Here is a 12,535-nt window from a genome sequence, read left to right as displayed (position 1 = left end):
TGGGGACAGGGTTGACAATTCCAAGCTTCTAATCATAGCTTGGTCTTTTTGGCGACCAGCCCCCATCCAGGAGCCCACCCAGAGTCACTTCCATAGAACAAAGGATGCTTAGGAATTTATAAGGATTTTAGGAGTCCTGAGTCAGAGACAGGGTCAAAGACAAATATTATAACAGGAGATGTGTCTATTGCTCTTCTCAGTTAGGAAATGACAAGGGTCTCAGGGGCTCTGTGCCAGGAATTGGGGCAAAGACCAATATATAAATTCTGTTATCCCAGAACACCTGGGTGGCTCAGTTGGTTAGGTCATGGTCTTGGGGTCCTGGAATCGAGTCCCACATCAGGCTCCTTGCTCTGCGGGGAGCCTGCTTATCCCTCTACCTGCTGGTCCCCCTGCTTGTGCTCTCTCTCTCTCTGACAGATAATTAGATAAAATCTTTAAAAATAAATAAATAAATTCTGTTATCTCATAAGCGTCCTCAGGGAAGATAAGACCAAATATCTCATCTATAAAACAAGAACGGGTTTCTGCATTTTGAGAAAAGAACATTGGGAGAACCAGATCAATGCCTTGAAGATTTTAAACATGAGGCAAAAATTAGAAAGTCAATAGATAGGTTAGAAGACCTGAGGAAATCTCCCACAAAATGAAATGGGAGGGGGGATGGGAGAGAAGACGCTAAATACCCAGTAAGAAATGATGTTAACAGAGTGTTGGGGTACGGGGGAGGACATGAGTATATGAGGGATGGTGTGAGAGTGGGGTTTCTCCATGTCCTCGGTAGGTTGTCATTGGATGGTGTCTAAAATTGAGAAACTAGGACATAGCCTATGAACGTTTAATCAAGTTCAGAGTGTGAAAAGGTGGAGTAAAAGGACTTCATCTTTGGACTAAACTGTGTAGCATTACTTGACTTGGCAAACTGTTGATTCATGACTTTGAAAAAAGTAAAAAATGTTAAGAAGGTGGTATTTGAGCATTTCCTATCTCACCTTATTGGTGCCATTAAGGAAAATGCTATTTTGTGCATTGCCATACAGGACGATGATTGTTCTTCGCCAAATGTAGATTTGTTTCTACCCTTCCCCTAAATGAACACTGGAGCTTGGGTTCTTAGATCCTTTTCCTGGTACTGAAAATATCATCTTTAATGGTTTTTATGGCTACAAGATCATAGGGAAGTTTCTCCCATTTCCCCTGTCTTACTTTGGGCTCTGAGGGTGAACACACACAGGTGTGCGTGTGCGCACACACACGCGTGCACATGGGGAGCCCACACATATGTACACTCTTCCTTGTCCTTTCCAGGTCATTTCCTGTAATCCCTTTATCTCCTCCCTCTTAGTTGCCATAATGTGGACGTAAAGTGCATTTTTAATCATGTGTTAAATTTATTGAGTAAATGTTGGAGTTTCTCTCCATGTGTGTATAATACACACATGTGAGTGTATATATGTATGTGTATATATATATATACACACAGTATTTCATATAATGGCTTTATTGAAATATAGTGAAATATAATCCACATACCATAAAATCCCCTCTTTAAAGTATTTTTGTGTATTTTTATAAACAGAGGGAGGTGAGCCTTTTTTATTCCTTCCACCAAAACCTCTTCATTAAACTTTGAAAACTTTGTAAGTCAGGTTCCCTGGCCCTCACAAGGAAGAAACTTCCATGGGGGGTGGGGGCGGGGGCGGTGGCTGTGAGACTGAAAAGTATTCCTTGATTACTTTTTTTTAGACCTCTCTTTCTTTACTATGTTTTGACTGAAGAATTGCTCCCTGCATGCTTTCAATATAAGGGTGCGGGGGGAGGATTAATAAATTCTTTATTGTTAATAACTTCTTACGGCCAAAGAAAACCCAAGAATTCAAAAGTATTAGCTCAGAGTCCTTAGCCTAACAAAACCTTGCCCCCACTTCTACCCTCTTTTGTCTCCAATTGTAAATTCCCCTCTCAAGGATTTCTAATGCTTGATTCCAAATCCCGGGGCCCCAGAAAAGCTTCATGACTGCTGGTACTTTCCTATTGGCAAATTCAACCCTAGTCTCCCTTGATGCTTGTTCTTCCTTTGAATAATAGGAATAATGCTGTTTGTTCATTACCAATTCAGTTCTTCGAGCGGAAACGCTGCACTGAAGATAGTGAATGATGATAAAGCCATTTGTTGGTATTAGCCAGGATTACCGTCCGCCTCGCACACAATTATTGTTGCCTGGGCTTTGCTGGGGACATCTGGAGGCAGGGTCCTGGCAGTGCCTGCCCCACGTGGTTAAGCAGGTGGATTTGTCAGCTTTTCTTCTACAGTCTCAGGAATCTGATGGAAAGAAAAAAACAAAGAATTTGGATCTGGATGTCTTTGAAGACTCCGACCCCCTCCTCCTGGAAATTAAGGAACTAATGGTACTGGTTGGGTTTTTGTCAGGGTAAACTTGAACAGGCATGCCAAGTGTCTTGAAGAGTAAATAATACGTACTGGTTAAATGCTTTGTCCAAAGCAGGCCAACATTTTTAAATCCTCCTGCCCCTGGAGGGCAGTTCAATGGAGGGTGGACCCAGTCTCTGGTCTGGCATCGCCCCCCTGATATGTTCTCCTTCTACTTTTCTGTGGTTTTCTACGCCCATGTGTGTCATCTCCCCAAAGTGAGGGCAGACTCTGGAGGTGGGGAGCATGGAGGGAGCAGGGACTGGGACCTGGTCACACACTGGGACCTCTTTCTACCTTCCTGGATTCCCTCCTCATGTGACCAAGGTTATAGCACTGTTTGTAATTGCAAACTGGAAACAACCTAAATGCCCATCAGTTGGGGACCATTAAGTAAAAGACTCAGCATCTCTCTGATGTAGTGATGGGAAGGTCACCGAGATGCATTGTTAATGGAAAAAGCAAGGTGCAGAAGTTTCTACCAGGTGTGTTAATAAAGGGGACAGGGCAGAATATATGCTCATATTTGCTTGGCTCAGTTGGTTAAGTGTCTACCTTCGGCTCAGGTCATGATCCCTGAGTCCTGGGATCGAGTCCAGCATCGGACTCCTTGCTCAGTGGGGAGCCTTCTTCTCCCTCTGCTTTCTGCTCCCTCTGCTTGTGTTCTCTCTCTGTCTCTCTGTCTCTCCGACAAATAAAAATAAAATAAAATAAAATCTTGAAAAAAAAATAAAAGAATAAAATGCATCTGGAAGGATATGTAAGAAACAAGTAATGGAGTTGCCTGTGGTAGGAGACACACTGGCCAGGGGACAGGGCTGGAGGGAGACTCCGCTGTATTCCCTTTTATACGTTTGGATTTTGAGCTATTTGTATTTATTACTTATTCAGAAACATAAACCAAAAGCCCTGAGTACCACAGTTTTTTTAATGTTTTTTCTTTGACTATACAACCACTTTTTTTTTCATTAAACTAAATTTCTTCTTAAATTATGTATGCTGAAGCTTTTAAAAAAAAAAAAAATCGAACAGTCCCCAAGGGAATACAGTAAAAATGAAGTCTCTTTTCTATTCTTGAACCCCAGCCTCCCTCCAAGGCAGCTCCTGCTGCTGGCTTCTTGAATTTTTTTTTCCTTTCGGCTTTATTGAGATATGACTGGCACTCAGCAGTGTTTGAGTTTATTGGTGTACAGAATAATGGCCTGACTTACCTACGTTTGAAAGTTACCACCATAAGTTTGGTTAATATCCATCGTCTCATACAGGCACACACACACACACACACAAAGAAAACAAATGTTGTTCTGTTTTGGTTTCTTTTTTTTTCCTTGTGATGAGAACTTTTAGGCTCTCCCGTCTTGGTTTCTTGGAATTCCTTCCACTCTCTCTCCCTCTGCTGGGTGCGTGCTGGTCCTGAGCTCAGAGTGGCCTCTCTTGTTTGTCCTACCAAAGCTATATCTGAAAATACGAATCTAATTTTAGTGGCAACACCCTTTGATGGGTGTTTTTGGGGACATGATACAGAGTGGAAAAAGATCTGGCCTCAAATGACAGCTTACAGAGCCTCGCTCTCTATCATGAGGTCCTCACGCTCCCCCCTCAATCAGTTCCTTGCCCCGTAGTTAACGTGCCCAGCTCCTGTGTGGTTTGGAAATCTGGCTCTAATGTGGTCTTCGGAGGTTGAGAATGGATGATAATTCCTAACTAGCACCCGTGCCAAGTACTTCTCGTGGTGCTGTCAACTGTGTGGCCTGTGTTAGGAACGCGTTAGGGAAATGGCCGTGGAGCGCCTAGACGAACCAGGCCCTTTGGAAGTCGGTGTCCTAGGAAGTAGCTAGGAATGTGTTTGCAAATTGAAGGACCCGCATCCTGCATCCTCCAGCCATGGCCAGGCAGGGGAGGTCCCCGTGGATGCAGGGGCTGAGCTGGGACAGCTTGAGGGCTGCAGGCTTTGGGGGGCCTGGGACCTCGGCTGGCTCAAGTGTGGCTGTGGGCCACATGGTGTAACTGGATCAACACCACACACTGCTTAGAACAGCACCAGAGTGTGGCCTGGTACGTGCAGGCCGGTTCTGCCTCTGACCTCCATGTAGCTCCTCGGACAGAATGGATTACAGCCCAAAGGCTTCTGGAGCATGTGGGTAAGCAGGAGCCTCCTGTTCTGGGATTTCGGAAGAGTGAGCTATTCCTGGAATTCAAACAAAAGATCAAGTTATCCTGGCAAAGCTGCCATGTTGCGAAAATAGTGTACAGACAGATATCTAAGGACGGATGGCCTGCCATTCAGAGCCAAGAATGGAATCATAGGAGCAGAAGTGACAATGAAAACACAAATCGATAGTGAAGAATTAGAGCAGTCATTTCCCTCACCTAAAGCATTCTGATGGCCAAGAACCCCAAAAGTAGAAAATAAAGGGAAGATAGGGATTTGTGTCTGTCTGACGCAGACATGGAGCTGGCAACGCCACTGTCCCCAGCTTGTGTCCCAGTGGCCGGTCACAAGGGTTCCTCGAAGTGGCTCACAGCTAGACGACTGTGCGTTGGGCTGGAGCCCCAGTGAGTCTATGAGCATGAGCAGTGTGTCCCCTGCTGGACACACTGCACCTCGGCCCCTCGTTTGCACAAGAAGGACAGCAGTGACCTCCTCCATGTGGGCTCACTGCTCTGACCACTCAGGGATAGAAGACTAAAGCAGGGAAGCCCAGACTGTGGCCTGCACCTGGGCTGACCCCCACACCTGTCTAACTTGGCTTCTGACGTGCTTTTTAACATCGCAGGTCTCACCTGCAAATTGCAGTCAAGGTTTCTCACTTCTGTTTAACCCTGGGAAGACCTAGCAGCAGGGCCCATAATTCCCATGTGGAGGTGGACGGCAGGGCGGGGTCCCTGCCTCCCCCCTTCTCCCTACCCCACTCCGCGCATGGCTGGATATGCTCCGTTTAGCCTGTCCTCCCCGTGCCTCTCACCTCCCCTGACATAGTCTGGCGTCTGTGCCATTCGTCCTGCCATTTTTGAGGACGTCCTCCCTACTCCCAGCCTCCAGGGACATTCGGGTTTGCATTACCACTGTCACCCCATCGCACTTCTCTGCCCACCTGAACAGGCTACACAGGAAGGAGCCCAAGACCAACCTTCCCGTGGTCCGGGGTGAGGGCTTCTAATAGCAGGTCTTCTTGGTGCAACGCAACTGTCCCGTTTGGAAGCAGATGGGGCAAGGCTCAGGGCCAGGCCCCAGATCTGCTCTCTGGATATTCCAAGAAGGGGAGGAGGCCAGTTGAGGGAGCTTCAGTGAGACCTGCGGACAGAGAACACGGCCTGGGCGGTCATGGTGCGTCCCTGGTCCTCGGGTGACTAGGAAGGGATATGGTGGGTGCGGAGCCCTGCAGTGGGAGCCCTGCACCTTGCGCTTCTGTGAGGGAGGGAAGCCTTGGGCCAGGCACCTCAAGAGCATTCTGGGGGTGGTTTCAGGCCTGTCCAGTGACTCTGGGCTTGGTACCTTTCAGGGAAATTGAAGGAATGGAGCCTCATCTTGTACGGCACCGCCGAGCACCCATACAACACCTTCAGCTCCCATCAGTCACGCTCTCGGATGCTGGAGCTCTCAGCCCCCGTATTGGAGCCACCCAAGGCTGCTCTGTCACCGTCCCAGACCGAGGCTCCTGAGGACGAGGAGGACTACACAGGTAATGAACTTGTAGCCAGAGGAGATGGCCAGGCCAGCCTCTGAGTTTTGGTTTTCCACTGCAGCTCTTAAAATGTGGGACCGTTCCTGGCCAAAGGTGGGGATTATGACGGTGGGTCTTCCTTCTTTCCTGGAAGTTGTAATAATGATGGTAATTTGCACTCACACAGCTCCTCCCACCCACGGCTCTCCTAATATTTTACAGACCAGTAAGTATGCTTCAAACCAGTAAGTATTCTTCAACCTTCCCAGGCCGGGAAACAGAAAGTTCTATATGCCCAACCAGAACTGAGACTTGCCCCCTGGCTAATGAGCCTCCTCCTGGGGCCCTGTCTTACCCTCAAAATCTCTTCGTCTCATGCCTCAGCCTCCTGACCCTCTCAAGTCCATCCACTTTCTGTCCCTATAGCCAGAAGGTGGGAAGGATTCGGGTCCTAATGGACCCAGGAGGGTTGGGGTGAATGAGCATGGCCAGGAAAGGAGGTAGCAGTGGAAGTCTTGACCACCCTTGACAGCTGGGATGATGGCCCAGGAGAAGGTCTCAGCACCTTACATCAGTAGATACTAATGTCACCAAAACCGGGTTAGGCATCTCACAGGAAATAAAGATGCCTTGTGTGAATCCCTTTCCTCCAGCCGTACCATTGTCGGTGGGGAGACCCTTGGCTCTGGACCTCCGGCCCCCTGCACGGAGACAGCAGCCTGGAGAATATTTCCAACCACTGGTCCGGGCACAGTCGTGATTAGCATGTTAGGTTCCTTTCTCTCTGAACCATCCCACAGTGATTTGTGAGAAACTGAGTGTTTCTGGTTGGGCATATTTTCCTTAGCTAAATATTACAGCTGCTTGGTAAATGATGGGTGATATCTAAGGATATTGATGTTTTGAGTTATCTAATAGCTTCTGAAAAAAGAAAAGTAACAAAACAGAGAATTCCGCCAATACATATCGAGCATAAATTATGGTTGATTCAATTTTAAATTTCTTCTACCGTTCCTTTAACATGGAGCATTGAATTATGTATGGACTAATCTGTTCTGTTTCCCCCTGTGATTTATAAGTGGTGGCAAGATTCAGTAATTATTAATAAAGGTCTGATTTTTTTTTTCTTAAAATCTGCTACTGACTCTAACCTTACACTACCCTGGAATCTCACAAGTGGACTGCCCTGCAGCCCAAGTGACTTAGTCCGCCCCAAGCACAGCCTAGATGGATAGAGAGCGTCGCCGTGGGAATAGGATGTGTTCCTGACTCTCAGGGAAGGTCCCTACAGTCTTGGGGCAAGTGGGACGGGCAGGCCAGTCATAGCAGGAAGAGCCAGAGACAGGGAAAGAGCAAGAGAGGGGTGAGATCAGGAGGATGCTGTGGTGTGGAGGGCTGTGGGAGAGAAGAGGAGGAGGAGAAGGAGAAGAAGGAGGGAGAGGAGGGGGGTGAGGGGGAGGGGAGGGAGCAGCCATGTTAGAGTCCACGGTCAAGGGCTTGTGCGATGGGGCTGCTCATCCAAGCCTCTTGTGAAGGAGCAGATCAGCCCCAGCGCAGAAGCTCAGGGAAAGAGAGGGTGATTTTGAAGTGGCCCCATGATTATTATCAGCTTTCAGCAGTTTTAGCAGAGGTAAGGCGGGTTGAAGCAGGAGTTTGCAGGGGTGGCCCCATGGGGGAGAAGGTTCTCAAGAATTCGGAGAGCTGGCCTCAGACAGAGGTGCATGGGATGATGAGCACAGCCTGGTGGGACTCCACGGAAGGCCTGTGCATCGGGAAGGGGTAGGGGAGTCTGATGGAGCAGTGGTCCCAGGAGACAGCAACAGGGGGCCCTGGAAAGCACTGCACTGGGGGCAGAGATGAAGGACCAGCGCTTGTCCCAGGGACAAGAGGTAAAGGGGAGGAGGCGAGCACGGGGCAGAGACAGAGTCCAGCCTCCCACACTCCTGTGCGGGGTGTCTGGTGCCTCACCGGAGCTGGCAGGAGAGCTGCCCTGGGAGAGGGCAGCCATGATGCAGATGGGCAGCGGCCATATTCTCAGCCAACATTGTCCCTGGGAACGAGGACAGAGGAGGTGGCCACAGTTAGTGCCCCGGGGCCATGACAAGTGGAAATCCACGGTTGTGGTGGAGTCTGGGGTTCCTGAGGTCAATGAAGGCGTGGAAATCCAACGGAAGAGGTAGGGCTGGGAGATCGGGAGGCTGGAGGGTCCAGCAGGGAGGTAGGGCAGTAGCCGCATGGCCGGGTAAGGTGCCAGGGAAACATGAGCAGCTGAGGTACTGAAGATGGAGAGCCTGAGGTGATGGCCTGCCTGCTGGGACATGTGCTGGAAGCCACTGGAGAACACCAGGTGTGGCAGTGAGTGAGGCCACCCCAGTGACCCATCTCTGATGCTTGGGTCAAGAGCCCCACCCCAGAGATGATTCAGCAGGTCTGGGGGTGCTCAGAGGCTGTGCTGGGTGATCCCAGGTAGTAGGGCTGGGGAGCTGGGATGGTGGCAGGCCACGGGGAGGAGCTCGGGCCACTCCAGGAGAGTGGCCTCAAGGGAAGGACAAAAGGTTGTGAGGATAGCTCGGGACAATGTAGTCGCCACACAGGACTGAGGGGAGCCAGGAGCCCCAGAAGCCTTTGCCTAGACACGTTCCAGGACAGCTCAACAGGCACAGAGGAGTTGATACACAGGACATGTGGCATGTCCAGTGCAGGACTGTGTCGGGTCACAGACTTAGGGCCCATCAGCGCTTAACCTGGCAGAGCTGAGGCCCGGGTGACAAGCTGTCAGGAGGGAAGACCAGACCTGCAGTGAAAGGGGTCTGTTAGTCTCGTCCGCACCTCCTGTCTGCAGTCGACCACGGCTGCCCCTGCCTTCCGCCTCACGTCCAGCGGTTTGCTGGTGAGGTTCTAGCATGCCTTTCCTGGACGACATGAACGGCAGGGAAAAGATCGCGACACTTAGCAAGTCCTCCTGTTCCTCCAGAACCTGGTCTAAGTACCACCTGATGACAAAGGCCTTCTAGATCTCCCAAGTTGCATTCTAACATTTGTTTATGGGGCTTTTTTACTCCTGGATTTTCTTCACAAAAGATTTGGTAGAGATTTCAAATAAGCCTCTGTCATTCTTTTTTTTTTTTTAAGATTTTATTTATTTATTTAACAGAGAGACAGCCAGCGAGAGAGGGAACACAAGCAGGGGGAGTGGGAGAGGAAGAATCAGGCTCCCAGCGGAGCAGGGAGCCCAATGCGGGGCTCCATCCCTGGACTCTGGGATCAGGCCCTGAGCCGAAGGCAGACGCTTAATGACTGCGCCACCCAGGCGCCCCAAGCCTATGTCATTCTAACACCCTGTAGATGGGAGTCCGGGGCTAGTCCGCCCATGAATCACGCTCCTCTAGTATCTGGAGCCTTGGGAATATATGCTCACCCGGGGAACGTGCTACAGCATTCTGAAAAAAACACGTGCAATCTTAGGAGTGATGGAGTGAGTGGGATAAGCCAGCCAGCCAAGTAGATTGAATCCAAGAGCATTTCATCGAGAGGTGAACCTTGATACTGGGCTTTTTGAGACGACTCAAGTAGGCAGCCACACGAGAGGGTGCTTAGAGATACTCTGAGCATCCTGCCTGGGGCAGTGTCTTACCAAGCTCTTCATGGGGGTGGCACATGGCTGGTTAGCTAGATGCCCAGTTGGGATTTGCTGCTTTCACTGTTGGGTGGACCCCAGCCTTGCACGGGACTCTCTTCAGGTTATTGACTAACTTCTCCACCACAGAGAGGCCCCGGGAGGGAGGAAGAGGGTGAAGTCCAGTGCACACACCATGAACCAGGCCTTTCCCAAGGCTATCCCTCTCTTGGGACATCCTAGAACATTCTGTTTGTGGATGTTTCCCAATTTCCACCCACTCTTCTTTCATCCCTTCTCTTACCCTTAAGCCACTCAGCAAATATTTATTAGGTACCTACCCTATGCCAAACGCCTTTCTAGGTGCTGGGAATATAGCAGTAAACACCCTAGACCAGATCCCGCCTCCTGGAGCTCTTGTCTCCCATGCCAGGAAAGAGTGGGAAAATTATTCCGTCTCCTCCCTGTCCCCTCCAAATTTCCTTAAGACTAAAGAAATTGTTTACTTTATCAAACGAGACAGACCTGCTGCTTCCCTTGGATTTCTGGGGGAGAAATCACTATGGAAGGCAGTGGTCCTTAGGGTGATGTATCCTTGGGGCCGCTGCAGGGGGTGCTGGGTGGGAAGTCAGAGCCCAGTAGTCCAACTCATATGGGTCTTCAGCGCAGTGGGTCATTAAAAACAATGTGGCAGGAAGCAAGGATTTCTGAGGCTCTCGCCCATAAATGGCCTGGAATAAGGTGGACAGGAATCAAATCAAATGAGAATTGACTGCAAAGTAGCCCGACAGTCTGGAGCTGGGGAAGGTGTGAGGGTAGGCTCAGTGATAAGCTTTGGGCACGTCAGGCCAAGTGCTGGAACTCAGACTTGAGGCACCGACTCCAGAGCCCTCCCCAGCCCAGCCCAGCCCAGCGTGCTCCTGGGGATGAAAGCCTTGAAAGGGGTTCACAGTGGGACCCACAATGAAAACTTTGGAAATATCAACAACAGTAAACCTTCGGGGAGGGAAGCAAAATAAACCGGGTCTGACACTAGGAAGGTCTGCAGGCCCTTTAAGGACGAATGAAGAGGGCTTTGTGCTCCTCAGCAAAGACCCATTGTGGGCAGCAGAGAATGGGGACTTTTGTCTCTGCCTGCACCCCCATGAAATGCTGGTGGCCAGCAAATCACCTTTTCTGTGCTTCTGAATGCGCTCCCCACCCCTTCCAACAACTCGAACCGTACAGAAGGCTTTTTTCTTCTAAAGACTCAAAAGCCTTCATAATACCCCGCTGGTCCCCTCCCCACATGGGGAGGTTTTCTGGAGCCATTGGCCAGGGCTGGAGGAACAGGGTCAGGGGTAAGGCAGGCGGAGGGTCCCACCACAGTGCTGTTCTTCCACATGCTGTGGTCACGTTCCTCAGGCTAGGTCAACGGGACCCGTCCTCTGGACCTGCCCCACCCGGGCCCGAGGCCACTAGACATTTCCTCCAGGGCTCATCCGCAAGGCGCACGCTCAAGGCAGACCTGCAAGAGTGAGGCTGGCTGGGGGCCGCTGAGCTCCCTGCATTTCTCTCCACTGCTTTTCCAACGACACGCAGGCCCCAGAGTCAGAATGCGGGGATTTGGGGGGCCTTGGGGGAAGATGGGGTGGCCCACCGCGGAGGCTGAGAGGGAGGGAAGCCAAAAAGGTTTGCAGAAAAGTGCCCACCCTGTCCCCACCGAGGGACAGCCGCACCCCATGGCACTGAGCTTGCAAATCCATCCTGTTCCCACCAAGGCACGTAGGGAATCCTCTCCTCCACCTTTCCTGCTTAATTCCTGTGGGATCATCACTGCCTGGCAGCAGCTTCCCTCATGCCCTTGACACCCCAGAGTGCATTGCTTTGTCCTTCACCTTGGGAATCAGGAGAGATGGCTGGTCCTGGGATCATGACCCCGATGCAGGGGAATGCCCTGAAGAAGGGTGTTCTCGGCCTCTCTCCTGCCATGGCACACTGCTCATCTCTTGCATCTGGGTCCCCACCCACCTCAGGCTCTTTTCCTCGGGCTGCCATTTGAGTCCTCAGACCCTCTGATGCTGGAACCTGGGGCCAGGCTCAGCTCTCAGCATAGCCAGATTGCCGTGGGGTGGATGCTCCGTCCAGCCCAGCGTCCGGCCGTGCAGCCCCAGCAGCCCCACCACTCTCTAGGGAATCTTCTCCCACCCCTCCTAGGCTGGGATGTCCTGACCCAGGGTCTTAAGGGACTGCCTTTGGTTGACAAAGCATCTCTATGGGTGAAAGGAAATGCTTGTTTCTTTAAGGTCTGTGCCATCCGGAGTGCGGTGACAAGGGCTGTGACGGCCCCAAAGCAGACCAGTGCTTGAACTGTGTCCACTTCAGCTTGGGGAGCGTCAAGACCAGCAGGTAATGGGCTGGGGCTTCCCACGGCATGTCCTGAAGCCCCTCAGAGTACCACCAAGGTGACCTGTTTCCGGCTGTGTGCTGAGTCCCCCCACAGCCTGGCGCCCTACTTATAAAGTCATGTAATACTCCCCAAAAAGGAAATTCCACTGAGATTGATTACTGTGGAATTGTATGAGTTTGAATAACTTCTTATCCTCATCACGCAAGTGATTCATGTCCAGGACAGAGAAATCCCAGGTGGTGGCATTGCGGTGTCTGTGGTTATAAACTGTCTGCAGGCCATTTTGTTAAACAGAAAGGGGTCAGACTGAGTATGCCAAGGCTGACCTCTTGGGAACTAGAGCCGAATGTCATTTTAGAGGCCAGTACTGTTCTAAAAGCCCCACGGGCCAGGCCTGGGGAGCTCCCCCCCACCCTCCCAGTGTCCAGTCAGCA

At 50.7% G+C, this 12,535-nt stretch overlaps 1 protein-coding gene across 3 annotated transcripts in view; it reads left to right on the top strand.

The window, feature by feature from the left end:
• Positions 1–12,535, top strand: part of PCSK6 (proprotein convertase subtilisin/kexin type 6) — a 183,120-nt gene that overhangs the window by 147,874 nt on the left and 22,711 nt on the right. For 2 of the 3 annotated variants that reach the window (XM_045795374.2, XM_087856718.1), the window contains exons 14-16: positions 5,935–6,114; positions 6,284–6,322; positions 11,998–12,100. In XM_045795374.2, coding sequence (XP_045651330.1) covers positions 5,935–6,114; positions 6,284–6,322; positions 11,998–12,100 — 322 coding nt within the window. The remainder of the gene's footprint in view (positions 1–5,934; positions 6,115–6,283; positions 6,323–11,997; positions 12,101–12,535) is intronic. The other variant, XM_045795376.2, reaches the window with a different exon arrangement.

The sequence above is a fragment of the Ursus americanus genome, chromosome 28, assembly GCF_024610735.1.
Source record: "Ursus americanus isolate L20-20 chromosome 28, mUrsAme1.1.p, whole genome shotgun sequence".
NCBI lineage: Eukaryota > Metazoa > Chordata > Mammalia > Carnivora > Ursidae > Ursus > Ursus americanus.
The sequence above is the reverse complement of the archived record's forward strand: the minus strand, read 5'-3'. Positions and strand labels throughout refer to the sequence as shown.